Below are 14,778 nucleotides of genomic sequence, written 5' to 3'. Positions count from 1 at the left end.
ATAATATGTATAAGATTCTAGGAAGAATGTAGGGGGTTAATGGGTAGGGCTTAGCTGTAACCAATGCGAGGCCATGGGATAGTATTTAATGTTCACTATGTCATTTGTGTACTGGGAGCTTGATAAAGACCGTTTGGTTGAAACGTTGCTGCACAAGGTGTAATAAAGAAGTTAATTGGATCCATTTGGAGTGCCGTGGCTTATTCTACTCATTTTTAAGTCCAAGAGCTCCGCAGTCAAGAACAGCTCAAAAAAAACCAGTGCCGATCCGATCTGAGCTGTCTCAACCCGAACTCCAGACTGGGCGGTGAAAGGGGGAACTACTGGTGCGGCTGAAGTTGGGGGCTGCCAATCAGGGTTTGCCAGCACCTCAGGGACTCTAGGGGCTCTACGGGCCCTGGTGCTCGCCACTTCACCATGTTCTACGGCAGTGCTGGTACTAGGTCCAGGATGGGCTGCGCTGCTGGTGTATGCCTCACCACGTAATCCGACAGCGCCAGCCCCACTCTGCTGCCCTTGAAGCGGATCCTGCGCAACCTGTGGTCTAGCAACACGGGGCCGGGTACGCCTGGTGGTATCAAGGACCTCAACCTCATCGTCCGAACTTTGGGTCAGACTGCCACTGCTTTCTACAGGATCATATTCTGACCCGCTGGATTCGTCAGATGAGGGTACCCATTCCTCATCCGACTGGGTCAGAAGCCTGTAGGCCTCTTCAGAAGAATACCCCTTACTTGCCATTTGGTCAACTAAATTTAGGGGGTATTCCCTGAGACTACCCAAGAAAAAAAGCAAGCCTGTCTTACAAATGGTAGGCTAGCGAAGTATGGGAGGCCGCTGCGATTGATAAAAAAAAATACCAGTTTTGATATTTTTTATCGCCGCAGCGCTTGTGAAGTAATTGTGCAGTGATAAAAAAATAAGTAAAATTTTTGTCAATGCGGCGGGGCGGGCGTGGGTGAACGCACGTGTGGGCGACTGATCAGGCCTGATCGGGCAAACATTGCGTTTTGGGTGGAGGGTGAACTAAGGTGACACTAATACTATTATTGATCTGACTGTGATCAGTTCTGATCACTTACAGATACTATAAAACTATCAATGTTGATTAGCAATACGCTAATCAGCGAATCAGTGACTGCGGTGCGGTGGGCTGGGCGCTAACCGACGCTAACTACATCTACCAAAGGGGCCTAAACTATCCTAAAACTATCAGTCAATACTAGTGGGAAAAAAAAGTGACAGTGTACACTGATCACTTTTTTCCCTTTCACTAGTGATTGACAGGGGGGATCAAGGGGTTAATTGGGGTGATGGGGGGGTGATCTGGGGCTAAGTGTGTAGTGTTTGGTGTACTCACAGATATCTGTGCTCCTCTGCTGGGACCAACCTACGAAAAAGACCCAACAGAGAGCACATAAGCCATTTACCACACTATATTTATAAATATAGTGTGTTAAATGGCTTTTGATTTGATTTTTCAAAAGTCACCAGCCTGCCAGCGATGATCATTGGCTGGCAGACTGGTGACAAACTTCTCCTGTGCCGATTTCAGGCCTGCACTGTGCATGTGCGGGCCGGCTATGCTCGAAATCTCGCGTCTCGCGAGAGAACGCATCGGCGCGTCCAGGAGGAATAACCTGGGGCCGCCAGGACGCAATCCTGCGTTCGGCGGTCCTGAGGTGGTTAAAAAGGAATCAGAGAAAAAGTACACATCCTTGTTGTCAAAAATACACACACTAGAAAAAGCTCATAAGCAATCCTTGCTTGTGCAGCAACTTGCAGAATTTTCTTCTCTCAGAGCTGAACTAAAGAACTTTCTGAATGAGCGCTCAGCCAAGTATTTCTTGTCTGCTCAACAGAAATTCTTCGCACATGGTAACAAGGCATCAATATTAATGATGCAGAGAATTAAACAGAGAAGAGGCTCCCGCCACGTTCAAAGCATCAAATCCTGTAGGGGAGCCCCTTTATTTAAAGCAGAAGAGATTGCCGAGCAGTTGAAGCTTTTTTATGAGTCATTGTACAATCTACCTACCTCTAAGCTCCCAAACCCCTGACAGGGGAGAGAGTCCAATATTAACTCATTCCTGGATTCTCTCCAACTCCCGACTCTTACCTTATCCCAATTTAACTCCCTAATAAAACCATTCACTATATCCGAGTTGACGCTGGCCGTTAACTCCACCCCTAAAGGTAAATGCCCAGGCCCAGATGGTCTTCCTATATCATACTACTCAACCTTCAGAAACTCCCTCCTTCCCTTCCTACTTCCCATATGCAACCTCTCTATGCTCAACCATTCTATCTCTGCTGATATGACTAGGGCCACCATCACTATCATCCCCAAGGAGGGCAAAGACCCTTCATCATGCTCCAGTTACCGTCCCATCTCACTACTCAATGTAGACCTCAAATTAATAGCCAAGATGCTGGCCACTAGATTACAAGGCCTTTTACTCAGCTTGATCCACTCTGATCAAGTGGGATTTGTCAGGGGACGTGAGGGGAAGGATAATACCACAAAGGTCTTAAATGCCCTATTCTATGCTTCCTATAAATACATCCCCCTGGTCCTGATTGGCACAGACGTCGAAAAAGCATTTGACAGGGTTTACTGGTCTTATATCAAAGAAAAAAATGTGAGGGGTTCAGCCCGCACAACCCTGTATGCAGGTGCACATTGCTATGGCGAAATACAGATACAAACTCAAAAACACTAATGCAATCGAACTCTGCAAAGTGTAATAAGCCACTCACCACGTCAAGGTTGCCTTCATGAGTGGTCCCTAACACTAGTTCCTACCTGTTATGGCGATCAGTAACAGATGTTTTCACTAAATTCAGTTCCCTGTCAGCAATGCAGAGCAGGGGTTCATTCACGTCAAAAGGGGGTTCATGTCACCCAGCAATACAACAGAGGATTTTGAAAGATTTAGGCCCCTGTCACCCAGGCACAGCAGGGGATTGTATACACCAAAAATGGTAAAATGTCACCCGACAATTGAAAATAAGATTTTTTTCAATTTAGGGCACTAAAATTTGCACTTTTTTTAATTAAAATGGCTCTAAAACAGTCCTTGAAAAGGCTAGAGGGATGTAAAAGGCAGTACAATGTGCTTAAGAGCATGGAAACTGCTCTGCAAACAAATGTAAATAGGGAAATAGCTTAAAATGAAATAAAATAACTAAAAATTACAAATTATTAACCTGCAACTCAGAGGAGGAGGTGGATATGGAGTTGGAGGTTGAGGAGGCGGTGAATGTGGTGTTGTAGGTGGAGGCAGCAATGGAGGAGGAACAGGTAGCCAACAATGTTTTTTATTTATTTTTTTATTGGGGTAGGTAGCCCCCAAAATATTGGGACAAATAAAAAAAAAGAAAACAAAGAATCATTGCACTTGACTTGAGTACAAGAATGTATATTTGATGGTGGTATACATGTCTATTCTGCACAAGGTACAGACAAGTCTTGTGGGATCCAAGCCTGGTTCATTTTAATGAATGTGAGCTTGTCCACGTTGGCTGTGGACAGGCGGCTGCGTCTGTCTGTAATGACGCCTCCTGCCGTGCTAAATAAACGTTCAGAGAGTACACTGGCTGCAGGGCAGGCCAGCACCTCCAAGTCATACAGGGCAAGTTCTGGCCATGTGGACAATTTGGAGACCCAGAAGTTGAATGGGGCAGAACCATCAATCAGTACGTGTAGTCGTGTGCTCAGGTACTGTTCCACCATGTTGTTTAAATGCTGCTTCCTGCTAACACGCGCCATATCAGCAGTTGGGGCCGGTTGTTGCGGCGAGGTGACAAAGCTTTTCCACATGTCGGCCATGCTAACCCTGCCTTCTGAGGTGCTGGCGCTGACACAGCTGCATTGGCGACCTTTTCCTCCTCCCCTGCCTTCGCCTTGTGCTTCCACTTGTCCCCCGACGTCAGTTGGCAATGCTCTCAGGAGCAGTTCTACCAGCGTGTGCCTGTAGTCACGCAACTTCCGATCAAGCTCCAGAGAGGGAATTAGGGACGGCACATTGTCTTTGTAACGGGGATCCAGCAGGGTGGCCACCCAGTAGTCAGCACACGTTAAAATGTGGGCAAATCTGCAGTCGTTGCGCAGGCACTGCAGCATGTAGTCGCTCATGTGTGCCAGGCTGACCAGAGGTAAGGACAAGCTGTCCTCTGTGGGAGGCGTATCGTCTGCATCCTCCGTATGCCTCCAGCCACGCACCAGTGATGGTCCCGAGCTGCGTTGGATGCCACCCTGTTGTGAACATGCTTCATTCCCATCCTCCTCCCCCTCCTCATCATCCTCCAGTAGTGGGCCCTGACTGGCCAAATTTGTACCTGGCCTCTGCTGTTGCAAAAATCCTCTTTCTGAGCCACTTCTAAAAGACTGGACTGAAAGTGTTAGAGATGACCCCTCTTCTTCCTCCTCGTCCTGGGCCACATCCTCATTTTGCCCATTATCAGACACCACCAGGCTGGGCTTGAGGCTCACTGGCAGCAACCAATCGTTGGTCTGTTGTTCTATACCCCGCCACAACTCCTGCGCGCTGTGGGGCCTGTCCCTCAAAAACATCAGTATTAGAACGGCCTGCTGACGTTTACCCCTGGCTGTGCTGAAGTTGGTGGTGAAGGTCTGTCGCTGAGTGGATGAGGAGGTGGTAGAAGAGGAGGAGGAAGCCAAGTAGGAAGAGGAGGCAACAGGAGGCACAGAATGATGTCCTGCGATCCTTGGCGGCGGAAGGACGTGCGCCAAACAGCTCTCCGCCTGGGGCCCAGCCACCACTACATTTACCCAGTGTGCAGTTAGGGAGATATAGCGTCCCTGGCCGTGCTTACTGGTCCACATATCTGTGGTTAGGTGGACCTTGCCACAGATGGTGTTGCACAGTGCACACTTGATTTTATCCGATAGTTGGTTGTGCAGGGAGGGCACGGCTCTCCTGGAGAAGTAGTGGCGGCTGGGAACAACGTACTGTGGGACAGCAAGCAACATGAGCTGTTTAAAGCTGTCCGTCTCCACCAGAATAAATGACAGCATTTCAAAGTCCAGTAGTTTAGAAATGCTGGCATTCAGGGCCAGGGATCGAGGGTAGCTAGTTGGGTATTTACACTTTCTCTCAAAGGTTTGTGAGATGGAGAGCTGAACACTTCCATGTGACATTATGGAAATGCTTGGTGATGGAGGTGGTGTTGTTAGTGACACATCCTCTGTTTGCTGGGCGGCAGGTGCCAACATTCCTCCAGAGGCGTAGGAAGAGGCTGAGGCAGCAGCAGAAGAGGGAGCAGGAGGGGCCTGAGCTCTTTCTTGGTTTTGAAAATCTTACTTCACTGAAGCCCGTGTCTTGCATGTAGATGCCTGGTCATGCAGGTTGTGCTAAGGTTCAGAACGTTAATGCCTCGCTTCAGGCTCTGATGGCACAGCGTGCAAACCACTCGGGTCTTGTCGTCAGCACATTGTGTGAAGAAGTGCCATGCCAGGGAACTCCTTGAAGCTGTCTTTGGTGTGTTCGGTCCCTGTTGATGGTGGCCAGTAGCAGGTGAACTGTTTTGGCGATGGCTGCTCTGCTTTTGCACCCTGCTCCCGCTTTTGCTACGCTGTTGGCTCGGTCTCACCACTGCCTCTTCCTCCGAACTCTGAAAGACAGTGGCACGACCTTCATTCCATGTGGGGTCTAGGACCTCATTGTCCCCTGCATCGTCTTCCACCCAGTCTTCCTCCCTGACCTCCTTTTTGGTCTGTACACTGCAGAAAGACGCAGCAGTTGGCACCTGTGTTTCGTCATCATCAGAGACGTGCTGAGGTGGTATTCCCATGTCCTCATCAGGAAACATAAGTGGTTGTGCATCAGTGCATTCTATGTCTTCCACCCCTGGGGAAGGGCTAGGTGGATGCCCTTGGGAAACCCTGCCAGCAGAGTCTTCAAACAGCATAAGAGACTGCTGCATGACTTGAGGCTCAGACAGGTTCCCCGATATGCACGGGGGTGATGTGACAGACTGATGGGCTTGGTTCTCAAGCGCCATCTGTGCACTTTCTGCAGAAGACTGGGTGGGAGATAATGTGAACGTGCTGGATCCACTGTCGGCCACCCAATTGACTAGCGCCTGTACTTGCTCAGGTCTTACTATCCTTAGAACGGCTTTAGGCCCGACCAAATATCGCTGTAGATTCTGGCGGCTACTGGGACCTGAGGTAGTAGGTTCAGTAGGACGTGTAGCTGTGGCAGAACGGCCACGTCCTCTCCCTGCACCAGAGGCTCCGCCAACACCACCCCCACAACCATGACAGCGTTCCTTATTAGATGTTTGCCTCATAGTTAGCATTCACAAAGCAAAGTAAAAAGTGGTTAAGTATGTTAAACATAATTAACCGCCAATAAAAACCCTGATGTAGGGTATTGCCCTCAAATTTTTTTTTTTACTCTATGTGACAGCCATATTTGTGGCCTAAATGTGACACTCACTTATGCATGTCTAATCCCAGATGTTCAGTATATCAGAAGGGTTTTTTCACCCCAGTAACAAAAAAGCCGCATTTCTGGCCTAAATGTGACAGTCACTTATGCATGTGTAATCCCAGATGTGCAGTATATTAGAGGCTTTTTTTTAAACCCAGTATGCCAAAGCTGTATTTCTGTCCAAAATGTGACAGTGACTTATGCACGTGTAAACCCAGATGTGCAGTATATTAGAGGGTTTTTTCACCCTAACCAAAAAGCTGTATTTCTGTCCTAAATGTGACTGTCACTTATGCATGTCTAATCCCAGATGTGCAGTATATTAGAGGGTTTTTTCACTCCAGTATGCCAAAGCCGTATTTATGGCCTAAATGTGACAGTCACTTATGCACGTGTACGCCCAGATGTGCAGTATATTAGAGGGTTTTTATACCCTAACCAAAAAGCCGTATTTATGGCCTAAATGTGACAGTCACTTATGCATGTGTAATCACAGATGCACAGTATATTAGAGGCTTTTTTCTCCCCAATATGCCAAAGCCGTATTTCTGTCCTAAATGTGACAGTGACTTATGCACATGTAATCACAGATGTGCAGTATATTAGAGGGTTTTTTCACCCTAACCAAAAAGCTGTATTTATGTCCTAAATGTGACAGTCACTTATGCTTGTCTAATCCCAGATGTGCAGTACATTAGAGGGTTTTTTCACCCCAGTATGCCAAAGCTGTATTTCTGAACTTGCAGATAGCCTATGCTGGTGCACTATCATTGCATAAAATGGCTGCCAATCATGTATTCATATTGACTAACTGAACGAAAAAAAGTTTGTTTTCAGCAGTAGTTGGCTCAGGGCAGGTTTATCCACCCACAAAACACTTTTTCTGTAGATTGCTGAGTACATAAACCAGTTCTTGATAAGATTTCTCCCTGATCTCTCCCTCACAGCAGCTGCAGCCTCTCCCTACACTAATCCGAGCAGAGTGACGGGCGGCCCTACGTGACTCCAGCTTAAATAGATGCTTGGTCGCATGCTGCAGTTGGCCAATCACAGCCATGCCAATAGTAGGCATGGCTGTGATGGCCTTTTGGGGCAAGTAGTATGACACTTGTTGATTGGCTGCTTTGCAGCCTTTCAAAAAGCGCCATAAAAATCGCCAAACACCGATCCCAAACCCGAACTTTTACGTAAATGTTCGGATCGGGGTGCCGAAAACCCTAAAGTTCGGTACGAACCCGAACTTTACATTTCGGGTTCGCTCAACTCTAATTGAGAGCAAAATACCAAAAAATAAAAGGTTGAATAAAGAAAAAAAAAAAAACACATTTTTTAAAAACCTCAAATAACAAGTGGCTTTTAAAAGGGTTGTCCGATTTCAGGGCTGAACCTGGATATAAGCCCTCCTTTACTCCTTTAGCATGTACGAGTGGAGCGTTTCCTTGCTTTGATGCTACTCTTGCTTTGCGTCGCATTGCGCAGGGCAAGGTCTGTTTGTTGTGAGCTGGTGATGTACCAGACTTCATATCCAGGGCTGGACTGGGGATAAAAACCAGCCCTGGAAAAAGTTGCATACCAGCCCCACAGCATTGCGTCATTATTTACTTGTTTATAAAAGGGGAAAGCATTCATTTTAAAACACATGTGTAAACACGAATATGAACTTTGCCCCACAATAGCTCTTTTGTAGAACTCCCATTGTTCATATTATCAAAGTAGACCAGCTTTTCCCAACCAGGATGCCTCCAGCTGTTGCAAAACTACAACTCTCAGCATGGCCAGACAGCGTTTGGCAGAGAACCAGTCAGTGTCTGGTGCCTGGGCTGGCAGACTGGGCGCGCAACATGACTCGGCATTTCCCCGACCTGGCTTACACCTCGGCTCTGCCCCTCTCCAATATCAACAACATGTGAGTGAAACCTATAGGAGAACTCACTACAGCAGTCCAGTACAACGACCACAGCATTGGGCGTGAACAAACGACTTAAGTCCCAGGAGGAACCTGAGGCCTAGTGACAATTTGCACTCTCATATACACCACGGTGACAGTAGACTGGTTGAAATGCTGAGGTAATATGGCTTCAACCACCCTTTTACCTGTCAATAAACTTTTAGGTAGAATAACGAAGCCTTTTCAGCGTTTTCTCACTCCGGCAGCAGCAGTGAATCAGCCAGATTTAATTCAAAGCAATGCACACAGAGCACTTCCGGGTGTAAGGCTACGTCACGTCCGGTCTCTTGCAGGCAACCAATCAAGGGGGAGCATAAGGCTACTTTCATACTAGCGGTAGGGACCTCTGGCAGGCTGTTCCGTTGGGTGAACAGCCTGTCGGATCCGTCCTGCCGCTAGTGACCATGTGCCCCCGGACTGCCGCTCCGTCCCTATTGACTATAATCAATAATCACCCAACGGAACAGCCAGCCGGAGGTCCATGTCGCTTGTGTGAAAGTAGCCTTAGTGTCACGATAGGTATGTAAGCAGAGAAATAATCAAACATGGAAAAACAAACAGAACAAATGACTAGGCCCAAAAGCTAGGGAGAAAAGGGTCACCTCCTAGTGATCCCTAAAAGCATTCCCTAAACTGCTGTGCCCATGTGCATACCCTTAGGGTGGATAGGCACATGCCATCGTGTCTAAACCTTAACACCCTGGGCAAACCCTAAGCAGCAGGGAAAAGGGAAGAGGCAACCTACTTCTTCAAACCAGGAGGAAGCAAGCGTCTCCCTAGAGGCCTAGATAAAACACACAAAGGGAAATAAAGGAAAGGACTTATCTTGAGCAGAGCTGAAGCAGACGATCCAACATAAATCAAGAGCTCACAGAAAAGAACTATAACCCGCACAGGCCACTGGGAGAAGGAGGGATAAATAGCCTCACTAACAATAAAACCCAACTGTTCATATGGTGCGGTGCTGCACGGGGGCCACTGTGCTGTTTTACTGGCTGGTTGGTGGGGCCCAGAGCTAGGTTTGGCATGGTCAGATAGCAGAGGTGCTGTTTGGCCACTCGGTCCCGCCGCCGGCCGGGATGGCGCCACAGCGCTGGTGGTCGCAGTGCAGCGCCGCACCAATTTTAGGTTAGGACCCACTCATTGAGGCGACCTTGGCGTGGTGAGTGGGCTTATCAAAATGTATACTAAGGCCTCATTTAGCGTGTAGCATAGAGGTGGTACACATGCGCTATTTAGTGCTGTCTCCTGCAGATATGCAGGGATGAGATCATAGCATTTGCAGTGGATGTGCGATCCATTTCTTCTTTTTTTCTCCAATTGTTCATTACATAGAGTTTCTGTCCCTGGATCAGCACTCCTTCCACTAACCAGGTGATTTTAATTAGCCTAGTATTCTGTAGTAGGGGTTAGATTAGCCTATCATGCTCTCAGTTGGAGTTCCTGCAAGCTTCAGAGCAGGTGAGCTTTGACAACTGTTCACATGGTGCGGTGCTGCACGGGGGCCACTGTGCTGTTTTTCTGGCTGGTTGGTGGGGCCCAGAGCCACCTGAGGGAAGGTGGATCCTGTTAAAACCCAAATCAAAACAAACAGAGAAGTCAGACATGTGCTGCCAATCTGACAGACCTTCGCACATTCACAGGGCAAGGCATGACAGTACCCCCCCTTCTATGGGTGACCACCGGACACCCGGGACCAACTTTATCCAGGTGTGTCCTGTGAAAGGCCCTCCCCAGGCAGCTAGCACTGACATCAGCAGCCGTAACCCACATTCTTTCCTCGGGACCGTATCCGTTCCAGTGTACCAGGTACTGGAGGGAACACCGAAGAATGCGTGAGTTGAGAATCTTAGAGATTTCAAGGGGAAGGTGGCAATGGAGATGGTTCCACAGGTTCCACATATTTCTTTAATAAAAACTTGTGAAACACATTATGGATCTTGCAGGTCTGCGGAAGATCCAGACAAAACACCACCTGGTTGACAATCACAGAGATTTTGTAAGGGCCAATAAATCTTGGACCCAATTTCCAAGATGATACCTTCAGCTTAATGTTTCTAGTGGACAACCACACCGAATCACCCACACACAAGTCATACGTTTCCTGTCAGCCATCCGTTTATATATTTCACCCATCTTTTCCAAATTAACTTGGATCTTCCGCCGGATAGATGACAAGGCGGAAGAGAATCTCTCCTCTTCTGGCATCCCAGAAGATCCAGTCCCAGAAAAAGTACCAAACTGTGGCTGAAAACAATATGCGCCAAAAAATGGCGACTTATCAGTGGACTCCTGTCTATGGTTATTCAAAGCAAATTCGACTAGAGACAAGAACGATGACCAGTCATCCTGGTTCTTGGCAACAAAACACCTCAAATAGGTCTACAGGTTTTAGTTAGTGCGCTCTGTCTGACCATTCGACTGGGGATGAAAAGCCGAAGAAAAAGACAGTTGAATTCCCAGACGAGAGCAGAACGCCCTCCAAAACCTGGAAACAAATTGCGTCCCCCTATCAGACACCACATCCGAGGGAATGCCATGTAGTTTCACAATGTTATCAATAAAAACCTGACCGAGAGTTTTGGCATTGGGCAAGCTAGGCAACAGTACAAAGTGGGAGATCTCACTGAAGCGGTCCACTACCACCAAAATCACAGTTTTCCCAGAGGAACTCGGTAAATCGGTAATAAAGTCATCACCACCCCCTGAGAACCTATCAGGGAGAGCGACTTTAGGCTCTAAGCAGACCTGATTTCCTCCAATGGCGCCAGACGCCAGAGCATTCTGACACCGTGCAACAGAACTTCGGAGATCAGCAACCTCCAGCGATAATCACTGCATGCGATTAACCAAGGCATCCATAAACTCCATTTCGCAAAACAGCATGGATATGGTTTTTTAGACAGGTTATAATGTCACGATAGGTAGGTAAGCGGGGAAATAACGAAACACTGGAAAACAAAAATAACAAACGACTAGGCCCAAAAGCTAGGGAGAAAAGGATCACCTTCTAGCGATCCCTAAAAGCTTTACCTAAACTGTTGTGCCCATGTGCATACCCTTAGGGTGGATATGCACATGCCCTCATCCCTAAACCTTAACACCCTGGGCAAACTCTAAGCAGTAGGGAAAAGGGAAGAGGCAACTTGCTTCTTCAAACCAGGAGGAAGCAAGCGTCTCCCTAGAGGCCTAGAAAAAAAAACACACAAAGGGAAATAAAGGAGAGGACTTATCTTGAGCAGAGCTGGAGCAGACGATCCACTACAAATCAAGAGCTCCCAGAAAAGAACTATAACCCGCACAGGTCACTGGGAGAAGGAGGGATAAATAGCCTCACTAAAAATGAAACCCAGTGGACCTGAGGGAAGGTGGATCCTGCTCAAACCCAAATCAAAACAAATAGAGAAGTCAGACATGTGCCGCTAATCTGACAGACCTCCGCACATTCACAGGGCAAGGCGTGACACTTAGATGCACAACTGTGTTACGCTGCCGACAACATAAGTGCTCTATTGAATGCTAGAGTGAAATCTGCTATTATAAAATATGTCTGTAGTACAGGAGCCATGCTTGGTGCGCCTTTTTGTATTTATGTACTGAGTAAATGGCAATCTACAAGGAAATGGTGACTGCTTCACACGTTAGTGGTTTATATGTTGTTGTGTAACGTCCGTCAGTCAGCTACACGCCTACACCTTCCAAAAGAGCCTCTATGATAGGTGTACACCCCACCAGGACATATAGACATAAGTAATGTGAAGCCACCAGTCCCCTCGCTGCTATACTAGACCTTTCTGAGTCTGGGGCACCCTTTGAGTGGGCACTCACCAGAACTGGCCAACACCAGCAGGCTGACATGGCCTTTCTTGCTGGGTTTGTGGTCTCCCGACCCACGCAGCATCAGCGCTATCCTTAGCACCAGCACTAGGACAGTGAGCAGAAAGCCGACTCCATCAAGCCCAGCACGCTGTGACATTGTCACTGGGCACTCACCAGAATTGGTTACACCAGCAGACTGACATGGTCTCCCAACCCCCGCAGCACCAGCGATATCCTCAGCACCAGGCCAGCACTAGGACAGTGAGCAGAAAGCCGATCCTCGCCGGCAGCAGCCACTCCATCAGCCCGCTGTAACATCCAGGCCGCCCTGGAACGCACAGCCATTCTGCATTAGTGACGTCAGGAGATTAGCGTCCTGCCATGGAGGATCCTCGTTGCTGTCGCCTGCGGCCGGCCATGCGCCTGCGGCCGGCCAGAAATGGTCCACTCGTACATGCTAAAGAAGTGAAAGGGAGCTTAAATCTGGGTTCAGTCCTGAACCTGGACACCACTTCCCTAACCAATGCTACAAGTTACAAGACAAGTTATGTGTACAAAATTTTAAACTATTGCATCACATTCCCTCATTGAACACACTTTTAATTCTCATTTAATATTTATAGTCTTTAGCTGATCTAACAAACAGGACTCATGAGACAAAGAGAAAAAAAATCTCCCAAGACTTGTTTATCTGTCCCCTTGCCTCCGATTCAGTATAAAAAACTGAATGGATTCCCATTATAGCTCATACTCACATGTCTGACCCCACATAACATGACCGTGCTGTTGTCTATTGCCTCTGGGAAGTGATTTTCATAGAAGAATTGGGATTCATAAGAAATACATCTGGAAATGAATATCAAGATAAAAGAAATATCTGATGTAGGTATTGTTAATGTAATAATTCACAATGAATTCAGCTTAAGATTCCCGTCAGATTGTCTGAAATGTATCGATTAGGAAAATGTGTTCTCATTATTACCTAACTAAAATGTGACTTTAGAGGTGAGAGTTTGACCATTGACGTTAAACAATAAGCTGATTTGCATTTTTTTTATCTATTTTAGGCTACTATTTAATTTTTCTTGTTCATTCAAAAATGTGTCAAAAATATCTGATTTCTTAATATTACTCAATGACTCCATAGAGTGGTTTTATTCATTTTAAAGACATAAAGAACTAAATATTACAGTGTATTCGGTGGCCTATTATTTTTGCCATGAACATGAATTAATAACCATCTAGTTATTATATGTTGTTGCTTTTGGTTTGTTGCAGCATAACTACTGTTTGTTCTGTGTGTAGGAGAACAATCTGACTGTGGTCACTGAGTTTTACCTTTTAGGATTTCAAGTCAGCCAAGATTCAAGAATTTTCTTATTTTGTCTTCTTCTGGTGGTTTACTGTGCAACAATATGTGGTAACCTCCTGATCATCACCATCGTGTCCACCAGCAAGAACCTCCACACTCCAATGTACTTCTTCATCTCACAACTGTCCATCAGTGACATCTTATTAATCTCAGATATTGTCCCCAACCTGCTCTATATCCTACTGAATAATGGAAGGACCATTACTATTTTTTATTGCATCACTCAGTTGTATTTCTTCTGTGCCTCTGAAGCATTTGAGTGTTTTCTTCTCGCAGTGATGTCTTATGACAGATATGTGGCCATCTGTAATCCACTTCACTACTCCACCATCATGACAGGAGGATATTGCATAATTTTGTCTATAAACAGTTGGTTGCTTGGGTTTTCTATCATTTTGATTTACATCATAAAAACTACAAAACTAAATTTTTGTGGGCCAAATATCATTGACCATTTATTCTGTGATCTTATTCCCTTACTAGAACTTGCCTGTTCTGACACCTCTATGATCCACTTAGTGGTTTATGTTATTGGTATACCAACTGTAATAATGTCAACCACAATCATTGTAGTGTCTTATACATATATTATTTTAGCAATCTTAAGGATCCCATCCAATACTGGTAGACAGAAAGCCTTCTCCACCTGTAGCTCCCACCTCATTGTGGTTTCCACATTCTACTGGACTATGTTCAGTATTTATATTGTCCCATTGAAAGGCCTGACAAACACCATAAGTAAAATTCTCTCCCTGCTGTATACTGTCTTTACTCCTTTGATTAACCCCATTATATACAGTCTGAGGAATAAAGACATTAGAGAAGCCGTACAAAGAACATTTCAAAAGCATGAGATCTGGTAAATTAAGAAAACAATGTGTTGTATGCTGAATTTTTCAAGTTGATTGGTTAAGCAAAAAATATATAAAATAAAATAATCATTATTGTAATATCTACAATTTCAATAAAAAGTAAATAAGCCCTTTAGAATAATATGGATTTTTAGATTGGTTAGGGTACTTTCTCACTAGCATTTTTCTTTTCCGGTGTTGAGTTCCATCACAGGAGCTCAATACCGGAAAAAAACTGATCCAAATGCATTCCGAATGGAGAGCATTCCGTTCAGGATGCATCAGTTCAGTCCCTCTTACGTTTGCCTAAACCCTTGCTGGAATGCC

The 14,778-nt window shown here is 46.2% G+C and overlaps 1 protein-coding gene across 1 annotated transcript; it reads left to right on the top strand.

Annotated features, from left to right (window-relative positions):
• The first annotated feature begins 8,232 nt into the window (after positions 1-8,232).
• Positions 8,233-14,463, top strand: LOC122925471 (olfactory receptor 6N1-like). Its single transcript, XM_044276827.1, has 2 exons — positions 8,233-8,367; positions 13,534-14,463. Exons 1-2 carry the CDS (start codon positions 8,233-8,235, stop codon positions 14,461-14,463), a joined length of 1,065 nt encoding a protein of 354 aa, XP_044132762.1.
• Positions 14,464-14,778: the final 315 nt, after the last annotated feature.

This window comes from Bufo gargarizans, chromosome 2 (assembly GCF_014858855.1).
Source record: "Bufo gargarizans isolate SCDJY-AF-19 chromosome 2, ASM1485885v1, whole genome shotgun sequence".
In the NCBI taxonomy this organism is placed as follows: Eukaryota; Metazoa; Chordata; class Amphibia; order Anura; family Bufonidae; genus Bufo; species Bufo gargarizans.
Note: the sequence above shows the minus strand (reverse complement) of the source record. Positions and strands in the feature narration are given on the sequence as shown.

Coding starts and splice junctions, on each gene's coding strand:
- LOC122925471 (XM_044276827.1), top strand. CDS start 8,233: ATGGCCAGACAGCGTTTGGCAGAGAACCAGTCAGTGTCTGGTGCCTGG. Junction 8,368..13,533: donor CTCTCCAATATCAACAACAT/GTGAGTGAAACC, acceptor TTCTGTGTGTAG/GAGAACAATCTGACTGTGGT.